This window comes from Crinia signifera, chromosome 4, assembly GCF_055691185.1.
Source record: "Crinia signifera chromosome 4, ASM5569118v1, whole genome shotgun sequence".
In the NCBI taxonomy this organism is placed as follows: Eukaryota; Metazoa; Chordata; class Amphibia; order Anura; family Myobatrachidae; genus Crinia; species Crinia signifera.
Window position 1 is genome coordinate 127,023,772 of NC_139220.1, and position 13,836 is coordinate 127,037,607.

The following is a 13,836-nucleotide window of genomic DNA, read 5'->3' on the forward strand; positions in this document are numbered from 1 at the left end:
TGCTTCTGGTCCTGAGCATTGGATAAGGGATACTCAACCTGTATTATTCTTACCCTCTGAGACAGATGGTAGATTTCCTTCTGAAATATTGTTAGGTGTGGAAAAAGTTGGCCTTCGAGCAAGAAGACTGTGTTAATGACTTTCTTCTGGCATGGAGATACTTTAAAGAAGCATAGCCTGTTCCATAAATATATTATTTCTGGTCACCAATAACACTAGGTAGTAATAATGCAGTTTCCAAATCCCCCCCCCCCCCCCCCCCCCCTCCCTTTTTTTTCCCTTTCCCATTAAAACAGGTCTGCCCAACTTGTGGCTCTTCAGCCATTGTGAATCCACAGGTCCCGGCATGCCCTGACAGTTCTAGTAATTCACTAATAGCAAAACTATGGCAGGGCGTTATGTGGCTTGTGGTTTCTTAACACGTGGAGAGCCCCAGTTGGGCCAGCCTTGCTTTACAACATGTTTCACAAAAGACACTTAAGTGTTACAAAAATGATCAGCTTGAAATGTAGATGTTGTAGTGTCGCTTGCTAGTAAAAAATAAAAGGAAAAACTTAACATCTCTACTCCTTTATAGAAGGCTGACTTTATTGTGCATCGTGTACTGGATAAATGTTTATTATGTTAAATATGATTTTCCACTTTAGGGAGAAAGCGGGAGTGGTTTAAAGTCGAAGAGGCCCTGAAAGTCCTGCAGTGCCACAAGCCAGTGCATGCAGAATATTTGGAAAAACTGAAAATGGGGTGTTCCCCAACTAATGGAAATTCTGTGGTACCACCCCTATCGGACAACACTTCTCTGTATGTAACATCTGCACAGACTTCTAGCCTGCCGTCAACAGTGAGATAAACTCTGCACTTTGCAAGGCAACTTGCGCAAGCAGTGGGGAGAAAAGCATCTTGTGTTCTCATGCAGGCATCCTGATGATTATACCTGGATTCTCTTGCAAAATGTGCTGAAACCATTTTGCTTTCTTACTTTTCAAAAGGTTCTTGTTTGTTTTTGTTTTTTTAGTTTTTAACCATGTAAATTAGTATTCATAAAAAGCCATATTTTTTTTTTTTAGATGCCTTTTAATGGCCATATTTTTTCTGTCTTTATTTTCCAGTTATTAACATTATCCATGTGGCTTCTGTGCCATGACAATTTTTCCAACTGCTGTTTCTGAAAGGGCTTTATCTACTGCTGAATGCAAGATGGGCCTTGGCATACTGAGTAAAAGGTTCTCTACTTGTACCAAATGTGGGCCTTCCTGCAGATTAAAACTAGGTTAAATAGAACAAAGTGTGTTTCGGCTCCAAGAGGCTGCTGATCGTATTATTGGTTATCCAGACTGCAAGTGTTGTCTCTTACTATACTTCAGCTATTTACTTGTAGTTGGCTGCAATTCGGGTCACATATTTGGTATCTGCTTCTGTTTCTGATTTCTTGTGAAGTGACCAGTAAAGTTGACACAAGTTTTACTGAACGCAGTAATGTCTTTCAAGCATTATGCCGATGGAGGAGTTAAAATATTTAGGCTGTCTTTTAAAATCTGGTGCCATTGCTACACATATACTTTAAATCTTTTGCTATAGGAGATTAGCAAATTCAATATTCTGACCAGCCGTTACTAGTATCGGATGATTGTGTGATAGAGGAACTTTCCCTTCCCCTATTTTCCGAATATTGTGGTTGATTCAATTCAGGGCAATATTATTTGTGCTAGGAAGGAGGTCCCAGAGATGTTCATTTGTCAACATCGCGCCTTGCACTTAGATGGGAGATGCCACTTACCGCCCTTTAAACCAGGTGTTAAGTCGGAGAATGCCAGTCTTTGTGACTTTGTGCCTTACAATGCTGTATGTGCTGCGCTAAAGGCAGATAACAGTATTACAGCACTAATTTAGTTTGATTTGTGCTCTCGCCTCAGGAGGGGTGCGAGAAGAAATCCTTTGGTCGGGATTAACACCATAGGTAGTCTATTCAACTGGGACCTCCTTCATGACATCAAGATAAATGGAATATCCCCAATGCTATGATTACTGGAATTTTCAAGTCTATTAACGGCTAGTTAGTGATTCGATGCCTTTAAATATGGATAGATGTAGTTATAGGCAGCTTAAGTGCATGATATCTGTCTGGTGCTTGAAACATTGCTTTTCTTAAATCGGAAATGTGTAGGAAGTTCACTAGTGTTTTGTAAAGTCAAAGTACATGTTTGTGCTCACCGGCGTCTGTTTACATCTGTCCTTATTGATACATGTATTAAAGATTAATAGATAACAGACATATATATATATATATATATATATATATATATATATAACACACACACACACACGCCAACTGGCTGTTCACACCAGTTTCTTAACCAAGCAGATGATGGGATAATAACACAGAGCTCTTCTTTTTTTTTTTTTTTTTCTACCATCAGTGTTCTGTTCTTGATTGCATTGGGTTTCTTAATAAGGATGATCTGGTGAATATTCTTCATCCCTCACATATCAAAATGCAGAATTCTCTAAGGAAAGATGTAAAGATGTTTACATGTTAAATCGATTGTTTTCAATAACACATGTAGACCCGAAAGGTATTCTTTAGCCTTTTTAATATTGGTAGACAGATAATCGGAGATAAAAATCTTGTGTGTTGGCAGCATAGGACGTGCAATGAAGCCTTTGTTTTAAACTCTGTGGGCCCTAAGTAGTGCCTGTGCTGGTAAGGTAGTTGATCTGAAGAACATCAGGATGTGCCTCACCATAGAGACACATGGAAAGCAACTTTTCTCAGGTTAAATACCATTGATCTGTATATATTTAAGAACTCTTCATGAGACTTTCTGTCAACCTATATTGGTCAGAATGTTTTTGTTTTTTTAGTGAAGTACCCAATTCATTTAGCTGTGTGCCACAAATGTCTTCACAGGCAGTGTATTTTTCAGGGCTATCTTTATTGTGCTAAAACTAAAGGTATTCTCAAATTGGCCACAAATCCAAGTGGAAAATCCAGACCTCCCCTATATGATTTGCAAGTTCTACTGACTGGTCTTTTTTTAAAGCTTGTTGAAGATGCTAAAATAACCCAGAATACTTGTTTGCCGGTTGCTTCATATCCAGTAGAGATCAGCCACTTGTATGTGTGACCGAATGGATCTTTCCCCCTTACCCGCCATATGGCTCAGCCCGCTTCAGTGTTTTATGTAAGAAAATCATACATAGAACCTCCCTCGTTAAGAACTCCAATTCCTTTTATTAACGTAAACAGAGGCATGGTATAGATGTCTGTATGTTTTTCTTATTACCTTGGTCCCCCAGGTTGTATCACAAGCACCTGTAGATGAGTTGTAACTTTGCTTCCAACGTTAATGTTGTGTTCAGTGTAAAAAAATGCATTTTTTTTTGTAAATAATCAAACAAGTACATTTTCAGCGAGTGCACAAAGGATTGTTGTAATTTAAACCTTTTGTTACGCAACACGTTGTTTTTCTTTTACTTTTTTAACACATACTGTGTAAAATGCTGCTATAAATTAAAATACTTGTGAGTACTTTTAGAGTTTTTGTTCAAGAAAGAATGGTGCCACCGTTGTTCTAACAAATATACATGTGCCATATTATTGCCTTTATGCCTTTTTATATACAACTATTCTTTTCTTCTTTTTTTTTTTTTTTTTTGAGTAATGTTTGTACCATGAATTGCTTGACCCAATTATTTTTTCTTCCTCCTTTAGTCTCCATTAGTGTAACCATTTTTGGTGGTCTTTAACACCTACAACTATATGTAGAATGTCTCCTTTACTACTCTTGAAGTTGAGAATGAGTTAAATGTTTATTCCCAGTTTGTGGACTTGTTTTTCCCCTCAGATTTTGAATGTGCAAATTAATCTTCAATTAGGGTTGAAAGTACAGTAATACATGATAACCATTACCCCTTAGGCTGAGATGGCTCATGCAAATGCCTGACTGCTAGCTTTTGAGTCCACTATTTGAGGCACCATACCCTATAAAAGCACAGGTGGGATGGGTAAACACACAGCTCCTCTAACAAGTCTGTGCAGTGAGAGATCAAACTGTATTTGATACTTCCTGAATTCCCTAATTTCACAGGAGAATTTGTTGATGGGCAGACGCATAAGTGATAGAAAAATGGTCATAAGCAAACGCTATGCACCTTTTCGAACGTTTTATTTTGGCCAAGTACTCACGTAATCACTTCAATAGATCTTAAATGCCATTTCATTTTCATATGTAAGGATATATGGACTTTATAGCTCTCTATACAAGTCATTCTCTAAATAAACTGTTTTGGGGACTTTAAGAATGGGCTCCTATGAGTGCATATATATGATTTATGTAGTAGGTATTGCAGGGCTGAGGCTGATATTTTCAATGATCTAAATGTTACTAGTTTGAAGGGTGTTTTTAAAAATGGAGTCTAACTTAATTTGGGCAAACCGCTATTGACTTGTCTATTGATGGGGCTAAATAGTTCTCAGCATTATTTCACACCAACTTTCGTAAGGTCCATACACACTCTGTGATTTTGCCCAGTGTGTATGGACAGCGATGAGCACTGTCATCACTGGGGGGAAAGCCGCTCAGTTCATACACACTGAGCAGCTTTCCCCCTGACTGGCGCCATCAGCAGGGGGCAGACAGCTTTGCCTAGCACAGCACTATGCGACGCCTTTCCCGGTGATGCTGCGGGAGTGCTCATCAGTGGCCCATACACACTGGGGCCAGATTTGAGCTGAAAGATGCTCAAAACACCAAGTTTGAGTGGCTTTCAGCAACAAAATCGGCCAGTGTGTTTGGGCCTTTGACCTGAATATAATAGCACCATTTAATGATCACTGGATAATGCGAATATGGTGTAGTGCCCAATGTAAATGTTTTTTTAATGCATATTTGTAAAGGTTATGTTTGTAAGAAGAATGTAGATATGATCATTACCAACCCATTCATATGGTATGAGCTCCATCAACAATTGCATTACGTATCATGACTTGCATTGTACATAAATCCTATTATGAAGGTAAAATGGTTACAATGGAAAATAGGTGTGCTTGTTCTTAGCGGCATTACTGCATAGACTTTTCTACAATAAAAATGTATTTGCGAAGTGCAAGGAAATATGTACAGTATTAATGCTGAATGATTCAGTTGATGGTATATACATTTTGTTTCATTTAGTTTTAGTGTATGCCATTTAGTACTTGTTTTTTTACTACAGTTACTGGACACACAGTCTCTATGCAATTTACTGGCCTACTCTCTATTAACAGCCCTGCTAAGTAACACTGTATTTTTTTTTTCTATACAATACATCTAGGTAATCCTCCAGGTTTGTTGCCCATTGTTTTTCTTAACGCTATCTGATTAGTATTGTGATAGGTGAGATTGTGAATTTTTATTAAGCTTCAGATAAGAAAGTGATCCTGACTAACCATTTCCAATATGGCCACACTAGGACGAGCTAAATTGGGAAGGCACAGTTTGTCTTAGGTTCACAGCTGGCCACTATCCTCCTATCTTATCAGATCTGATCACATTGGCATGTGCGGGGAACTTCAAGGTTTAACGAAGCATGAGGGGTAGATTAGTGCAGTTTTTCCCTAGAATTGTGTAACCTTACCTTTCTCTGGGATATGTTACAAAATTTAATAGGTGTCCCAATGAATAAAAATGAAACCATTCAGAAGTCCGACTTGAATTACATATCACAGTACACTAGCGCCTTAATTTATATGTCACATAAAAGCGGTAATTGTAGTAAATGCTGGAATCTTAAAAGGAATGTGAAATGCCTGTTGCTTTCAATGTCATTGTGTAGGTATAATATATAGCACATGGGAACATGTATATAATTCAATAACCCATATCTAATTGTACAAATTTTTCACTATACAGAAATGGGCTAGATAAATAGTACACAAAATTTTGTGGGTTTTTTTTTTTTTTTTTTTTTAAATATATATATTTTGGTTTTTTTGTGGAACAATCAAAATGTTCAGCTATGAATTTGTTTATTAAAAATCGGTCACTCAAATAATTAAAATGTCATATTCCCTGTTACTAATATATGCATTATGTAAACTTTTATGAGCCAAATTGATTTATTTTACTGTGATTTAATTTATGTGAGCTTTCAATGGTTCAGGCTACGTACACACTGGTATTCAAAGTGGTAAATGCGGTAAGCGCATGTAAACAGATGTGAGAAGAATAATACGTTTTGTGTGAAAGTTGCACTGCAGAACATTTGTCACTTTGTTCCTCTTTAGGGCATATTTTGCTCATCAAACGTGTTCAATTCCATGTGCAGACATGGCAACGTCTCATATTTTCCTCTACATGCATTTGGTTTGATCGAGAGAACATTGACCAAACTGAGATTTACACATTTCAGTAAGAACTAATTCATAAACTACATAACAGTGGTTCCCAAACTTTGTATTCAAGGCATCCTTTAAGCCCTCTACACACTATGCGATCCCTGCTACCGATATTGGCGGAGAGGAGCAACAAGAGGGGGTGGCGTGCAGCATAGCCCTGATGCACTCCCTTGACTACGTACGCAGACGATGGAGAAGGTCATTAGCGTATGGAGCATACACAGTCTGTCGGGCAAAGTGTACACACTGGGCGATACAATGAACGATGTTGCTCAGAAGTGCTAAAATAAGCAATATCTCATTATATTGCCTATTGCAAGCATGTCCAAACTATGGCCCTCCAGCTGTTATGAAACCACAAGTCCCATCATGCCTTGCCACAGCTTTGCTATTCGGGAATGCTAAAACTATGGCAAGGCATGCTGGGATGTGTAGTTTCACAACAGCTGGAGGGCCACAGTTTGGATATGACTGGCCTAGTGTGTATGAGGCTTAAGGCTGGGTACACCTCTAAAGATATATCAGCAGATTTATTAGGTAGTGTGGTCTGCATAAACTACACTGACTACCGTAACAACATGCGCCAGCCCAGTTGTGCTGTCATTCACCACCGGGTTTACCACCGGGTTTACTGTTATCTTTAGTTGTGCTGCAAAACTGATGCAATAGAACAGTGACCAACGTTCAGACACATTGCTGGTACACACTGGCCGATGGACCAGCAATGTAGCAGCCATTGAATGGAACAGCTGATATAGACCAGTGTGTAATGGCACAACAGTACAGGTTTTAAAGAGGTCCATGCTTAAGTTCAGGAACCACTCCAACAGAAAGCCAATTAAACATTGCCGTTATAATGTGTGTTTTTTTTATAGAAAGTCAGTGTGGACGTAGCCTCAGGCTGGCTGTAGTCAGATAGCCTTGAAAGTGGCTTACTGACTGCTTATTATTATTTTGTTTGTTTTTTAAAGATGAGTGAAATGTTAATGGTGCTTGTTTAATTTTTTTGAATTGTGTTTTTTTTTTACATATAGAAGAGGTATAATTAATAAAATGAATTCTGGCGTGCAGTCCAGTTTGTTTCATTAATATTTGTTAATTTAGATTTCAGGCTCTTTTATAGGGAATCGCAACTTCTGCATGTTTAGGTGATTTTTTTTGTTTGTTTTTTTAAACCCCTGCTGACACACTGGGCAATTGCTATGTAAAATGCTGGATATAAAAACCTAAGCCGGTTGAGCAAATATAAACCAATTGAATTTTTACAAATACATGTAGTCTGTGAGCTGCAAAGCTCTGCAATCAGAATTTGTTTAAAGGATTTTTTAATTGTAATGATATATCACGCCTTTCACAATGAAATGCAGCATCTTACTCCTAATCTGTAAGGAGGACAGAGTGATCACTGGATTTATTGGGCAAATTGAAATCTACCAAGATGGCAGAAAGAACTTCACTGCCTTTAGAAGTGCAAATATTTTATAAGAGTATTTGCAGCCCTAAAAAAAATACCATATATACTCGAGTATAAGCCTACTTTTTCAGAACATTTTTAATGCTGACAAAGCCCCCCTCAGCTTATACTCGAGTGAGGGTCCCACTTGAGTCCATAAGTTTTCCCAGTTTTTTTTGTTGTAAAATTAGGTGCCTTGGCTTATACTCGAGTATATACAGTAATTTAAAAAAAAACCTCTAAATATTTTGTTTTTGCAAGTCACCTTTTATAGCACTGGAAGTGAAACTGCCCTAATGAAATTACAATTTTTCATGTTTTTAAAATAGTGATTTCCATGGTTTTGAGAGCCTAAATGTTGGAAAGTTGTCATTTGCTGCATACTTCTCTAAATCGAAATAACTGGTTTTTATTTTCCTCTTTCTGGAAGAATATACAGACAAAGATATTGTATCATCAAGTTAAACTTGAATCTGCAACATGCCACCATACTGCACATTACATTCAGCTTTTAAGATGCATGCAGCGTGGAAAGTGAAGGCCTCCTAAAGGTGCATACACACAGTGTGATATGAGCCATACAAAATACAGATTTTGACTATATACAGTAGACAAAATCAGTAGAAAATGCATATATTGCACTGTGTGTGATAACGGTGATATCTATAGATGTAGAGAGATATATAGATGTATGTATGGATTGGCACAGCAAGAAAAGACTGCAGGCAGATATGTTTATATTGTGTACAGCCTAGTGTATACATAGTCAAAATTGGTGGTTTCTGGGTTCCAGGGAGTTTAAAGGAAATCACATGGTCAAAATCTCCGTGTGTATGCATATTTACACTTGGACTGCAAGGAAATTAGAGCAGTAGATGGCATGAACACAATGGAAGATGTGCCTCCTAGGGGTGGATGTATCTAATCAGTGAAAAGGGTGAATACGTTTCCCATATCAACCAATACCTATCTACCTACATTTTATAAAGGGTTTACTTGGTAAATGCATCTGCAAAGCTGATTGGTTGCCAAGGCTAAAGCTGGGTACACATATATACAATTGTCTGGCCGTTCTTCCGTTCTGGGTCGAACGGCCTTTCGATTGTATAGGTGTGTACGCTGTCCCGATTCCTTCTGTACGAGCGATAAACGTCCAAAAACGGTCTTGTCTGTCCATTCTCTGTCGGTCGAAAGTTCAGTGCTGTTTAATATTCATCCGACCGGACGGGCCCATATCGGAACAAAAGTGCAGTGTGCACACACGTTTGATCGATATGCTGGCCGTTCTTGCGATTATACTGGCAAAATTGGAATGCCCATGTGGGCGTTCCATACCCTGCCAGCTGACTATTTCGATGCGTACCCCATCTGTCACCCTGCCGGCTGACTAATTTAGACGCGCACCCCATCTTTATAGCAGTTTGCCATATGTCTGGCCCTAGTCACCCTAATCACTTTTGTTTAGGTTCTGTACTCACACCTCTTTGTTTTAGTATGCCCTTAACCCAGCCCATTATGATAATTTTGTTAATATATGACTTGTCAATAACCCAAATTGAGAGAGTATGTACGGTGGTACAATCTTTTTCTTGCGACTGTTTGGACGGGAGTAGATCGGATGTCGCAAGTAAAATTGTACAGGTGTGTACGTGCATATCGGCTGGTGTTTGTGGACGGTCAGTTGCGTGTGTGGTCGATCGAATGCTCGATGAACAGGGATTGTATAGATGTGTACCCAGCTTAACTTTGCCAATCCTTTTTTTCTTTGCTTTAAACCTCAACTGCTATGACATTAGGTATATTCCAGAATGACTGTAAAGATAACATGGATAAGACCAGCCTATCTTACCTACATTCTTGGTAGTGCAGTTTTAGGAATGGCAAATTAGCTTACCTGAATTGTTTTCCTTGCATATTATGTTTGACCTCTTTGCCCATAAGTACCAGTGTTTTCAAAACAAAAGCTTCTTCGATCTCTTCCTATATTTGGACAGTGGATGGAAGAAAACATTATTTGTGTGATCTGTTCACACGTGAATTGTTAACGTAAAAGTGACATGTGAATAGACCAATAATTAACAAATTCTTATAAAAGCCAGGCTTAAGGTTATCAGTAGAATGACATTGTATTTTAGTTGGGAACATTTGGGACTGTTTGCATGTGGGTATTTTTAAGATTTGTGTAAAAATCAATTTTTATATTGAAGAAATGTTCAAAATAAAAGTAACTGAAAATCTGCTGTTGTTACTGCTTGTTAATGTTACACGAGTATTTACTATAGAAGCTGAGATGCATATTCTGTCTGACTAATAAACATTTCATTATAAAAGTCAGGTATTGCAGTATCTAGAAGTCATGGTCAGAAGGGTAATTAAGATACAGTACCAGAGTCTCACTCATTTGCATTTAGTAATGGAATCGGTTAGGGTAGTCCTTTACCCATTAAGCTATCCAGAATCTGGATTTTAGTGGGATCCTAATCTGTCACACTCAATACAAAAGCCTGACTCTGACACAATGTCTGCCGCATGCAGTTGAGTGATTTTTTTTTTTTCTACTGCTATTGAGATGCATGATCTCAGAAATAACTTGAAAATGTATTTTTAATTTATTTTTAATTGGTGATAAGAGGGCTATGTGGAAGAACAGATGGCTCTTATGGGAGTGTTGCTGAAGTGGTCACATCGGAAGCCATACTCTGTTGGAGAATCTGCATTTAATATGGTGCAACCGATGGTTGTCAAAGTGGGTCTCTCTATCCTTGCACATGCAGAAACATGGCTGTATACCAGTGAGGGGCTTGTAGTATTAGTTGCAGACATAATCCTGAGGAATTATGTGCACAGAGGCTATACAGCATCCTACTCCAAATTGTGCGCAAAATGTTAATATTGCCTGGCTTTTCTGTTTGTGCCACAGAATCCAAATTTAAACTGCTAGGCCTTCATCTCTCTCCAAGAAGAATAACACCTGAAGCTTAACCTTGATTTTCAGTAGTGGTTTCTTGGAGTTTATATAGGAATACTCACCAATTTATTTATTTACATCTAACTAGTCTTCTCAACCAAATGCAACTTATCTACCTCATTTGCCTTTTTAAACATCTTGTTTTTTGGAGAATAAATACCATAAAACAAGATTTTTTGTATATTGAGTTCAGGTTCTAACACCCTTCATAAGCACCATTAAAAAGTTGCTTGGCTCAATTATAGGAGATTGGAAGAAGCCCAAGGTAAGATCTTGCGTTGGAAATTAATTGAAAAAAGCATTGGCCAAGGTCTCCCATATTTTACAATTTTCACTACCCCACCCAATTAGATAATTTTCTGACACATTGCACTGTAATTAAAAAGTGTGAAGACATAGGGGGGTATTCAATCGGTGTCGTGCCCCCCCGTCGAGAGATGGCTGTGGGGCCCTACTCAATGCGGTCTTCCCCGACAGCATTGAACAGGGGTTCTTGGCAGAATGAGCCCGACATCACAAGCTGTTGGGCTCGTTCTGCCAAGAAAAGCCGGAAATAAGCACTTTTGGTACTTGTGCATTATAACGGCGCCCCCGATGTTGGTCGCGCGATGTTTCTATCGCATCGCATGCCATACACCTGATGGCATGCGACGTGATTTGACACCACTATTCGATTAAAAATTGTACAAGCACCCTAATGGGTGGTTTTAAGCACCCTAATGGGTGCTTACAATGTAAAATGCACCCCCATCTTCCACTATAAACGTGAACTCGAAGCGTGGCGAGCGCAACGGTACGCGTCCTACGACCTTTTCATACCCCCCACTATCCACGTTGGCGTGGAGTTGACTTTTTATATAGTGTGGCGAGCCCCGCGAAGTTATGCGCATCCCTTCGCGGGACTCGCCAAGCTTCGGGCTCGGTGGCTCGCTGCGATCTCCACACTTTATAAACTCCACGCCGACGTGCATAGTGGGGGTATGAAAAGGTTGTAGGACGCGTATTGCTGCCCCTCTCGGGCTCACTGCACTTGCCACGCTTCGGGTTCACGTTTATAGTGGGGGGTGCATTTAACATTGTAAGCACCCATTAGGGTGCATTTAACATTGTAAGCACCCATTAGGGTGCTTATACAATTTTTAATCGCATTTTATGCCATTGTATAACATTGCGCGATATCGCATGGTATGCGATGGGCGCCGTGATAATACACAAGTACCAGGATTTTATACATTATAGGGAAGTTTACACCAACCACATAAGAAATGAATTGGATACATAATCCTGGGAGTCAGTGAGCTTATCAGTCTGAACCATTTGAATAAGCCCAGGAATGTGAGCCTTGTTCGGGGAAGAATGGGTGATTACATTACTGGATTTCCAAGTCTTCAGTTAGCACTGGGGTGAAGGAAAATGGCTATGAAATATACAGACAAGGTATATGAACTCCTTTTTACCTAACCTTAAACTTTCAATATATTTGAAGAACGCTGATCACAAGGGGTTTTCCCTATCATCCATATGGGATTCTGGAGTCTCAGTATGATGGGGGAAATAGAGGGTTCTCTGCAGAAGACAGGCACATAAGAACCTTCAGCAGGTTGAACTGGCTCCACCCCTCCACATCCTCACCCACAAGCCAGTTTAGAAAAATGTGCCCTCATTCCTGGAGCTCTAGGGAGTTCTTCAGTTTACTTTTCTTCATTATTTTGGGTTTGCTGTTTGGGACTAAACAGCATTCCTGAAGCCATGGGGTAGGGTCAGTCACCTGCCTCTTAAGGTGCAGAGCTGTTCCTTGCTGCAGTACCACCGTATTGAGGGTGTTATAAATGCGGGCATTGCGCTGCAGCGAGCACACCGCACACTCCTGGCATAAGTCTGAAGATGTCTGGTAAGTGTTACCCAGGGACCCCATTTAGGGGGGTCCGCTGGTTTACAGTGTGGCATGAGGGCAGCGGTGGTCTCCCGCTAAACTGGCACGTATATGTGAGGTCACTGGCCCACCAGGGTACTTTTACATTAGTTTAAGCACTGTAGTGCAAAAAACGCCAGTATATATTATTTTGCTCCAGCGCCATTAAGGGGGGCAGAGCTTTGTGGGCATGTTTTTACCACTTCCTGTTTCTCACTGCATGAAGGCAGACACCATTGCTCATCACAAGAAACTCAACGATATGGTGGTGAAGGGGGATCTTTTATAGCATAGACCACAGCATTTAAAACAAGTAATGCTTGTTCAGTGTTCATGGCTCTGTTATATCATACCAACTCCTCAATCTGGTAGTTCAGGTTATGAGTGTACTGGTCTCCCAATTCCTCTGAGTTTCCCGCTACACGTGCTAGTTTGAGAATATATATTACACATATATACACATTTATTGTGTGTGTGTGGTGTGGTATTATAGTTTTTGCCAAAATGGCAAGAAAACTGACCTGCATGGTTTCCAGTGCAAAGTTTTCCTCTGAGTCTGACTTACAAGTAACATGTGAACAGTGTATGTCACCACAGCTCAGTGGTATTTCTCAGGGGTATTCACAGGAGCCTTCCTGGGCAAGCAGTATGAAAGCTATGCTGGAAAATGGTCTTCTCAGGTTGTTGCAAATGCACAGCAGACACAAAATACGCAGCAGGATCTCTCTCCTTTCCAATAGAGAGGATACTCTCACTCCTACCCCCTAGGCAACCATGTGGCATTGCTACCACTACCTCAGACTCTGAGGTTGTAGAGGAAAGGGAGGAGCTAGACCCCTTACAGGAGTCTCAGTCCCTATTACAGGGCAGGGAGCCTTTAATTATGGCTATTATAGAGGTGTTTAATCTTCCGCTTGGTGACCCCATAGAGGGTGACCCCTTTTTTGTTTCACAAAAAAAGGCTCAAATTTTTTTTTCCTGAACAAAAGGATTTGGAGGACACATTTAAAGCAGCATGGAAAAACCCTGAAAAGAGACTTCTGGTTTAAAAAAAATTCTACCTTTCTCTTTGACCCTTCAGGGAGAAGGGTGTAGGAGGAACCCTCAGTGGTTGATGCTCTGTGTCA

At 39.7% G+C, this 13,836-nt stretch overlaps 1 protein-coding gene across 2 annotated transcripts in view; it reads left to right on the top strand.

Annotated features, from left to right (window-relative positions):
• The window catches only part of NUDT4 (nudix hydrolase 4), a 47,942-nt gene extending 37,875 nt beyond the window's left edge, over positions 1-10,067 (top strand). For both annotated transcript variants that reach the window (XM_083182396.1, XM_083182397.1), the window contains exon 5: positions 648-10,067. In XM_083182396.1, the coding sequence (XP_083038522.1) occupies positions 648-850 (203 nt within the window). In that variant the 3' untranslated portion in view covers positions 851-10,067. The remainder of the gene's footprint in view (positions 1-647) is intronic.
• Positions 10,068-13,836: the final 3,769 nt, after the last annotated feature.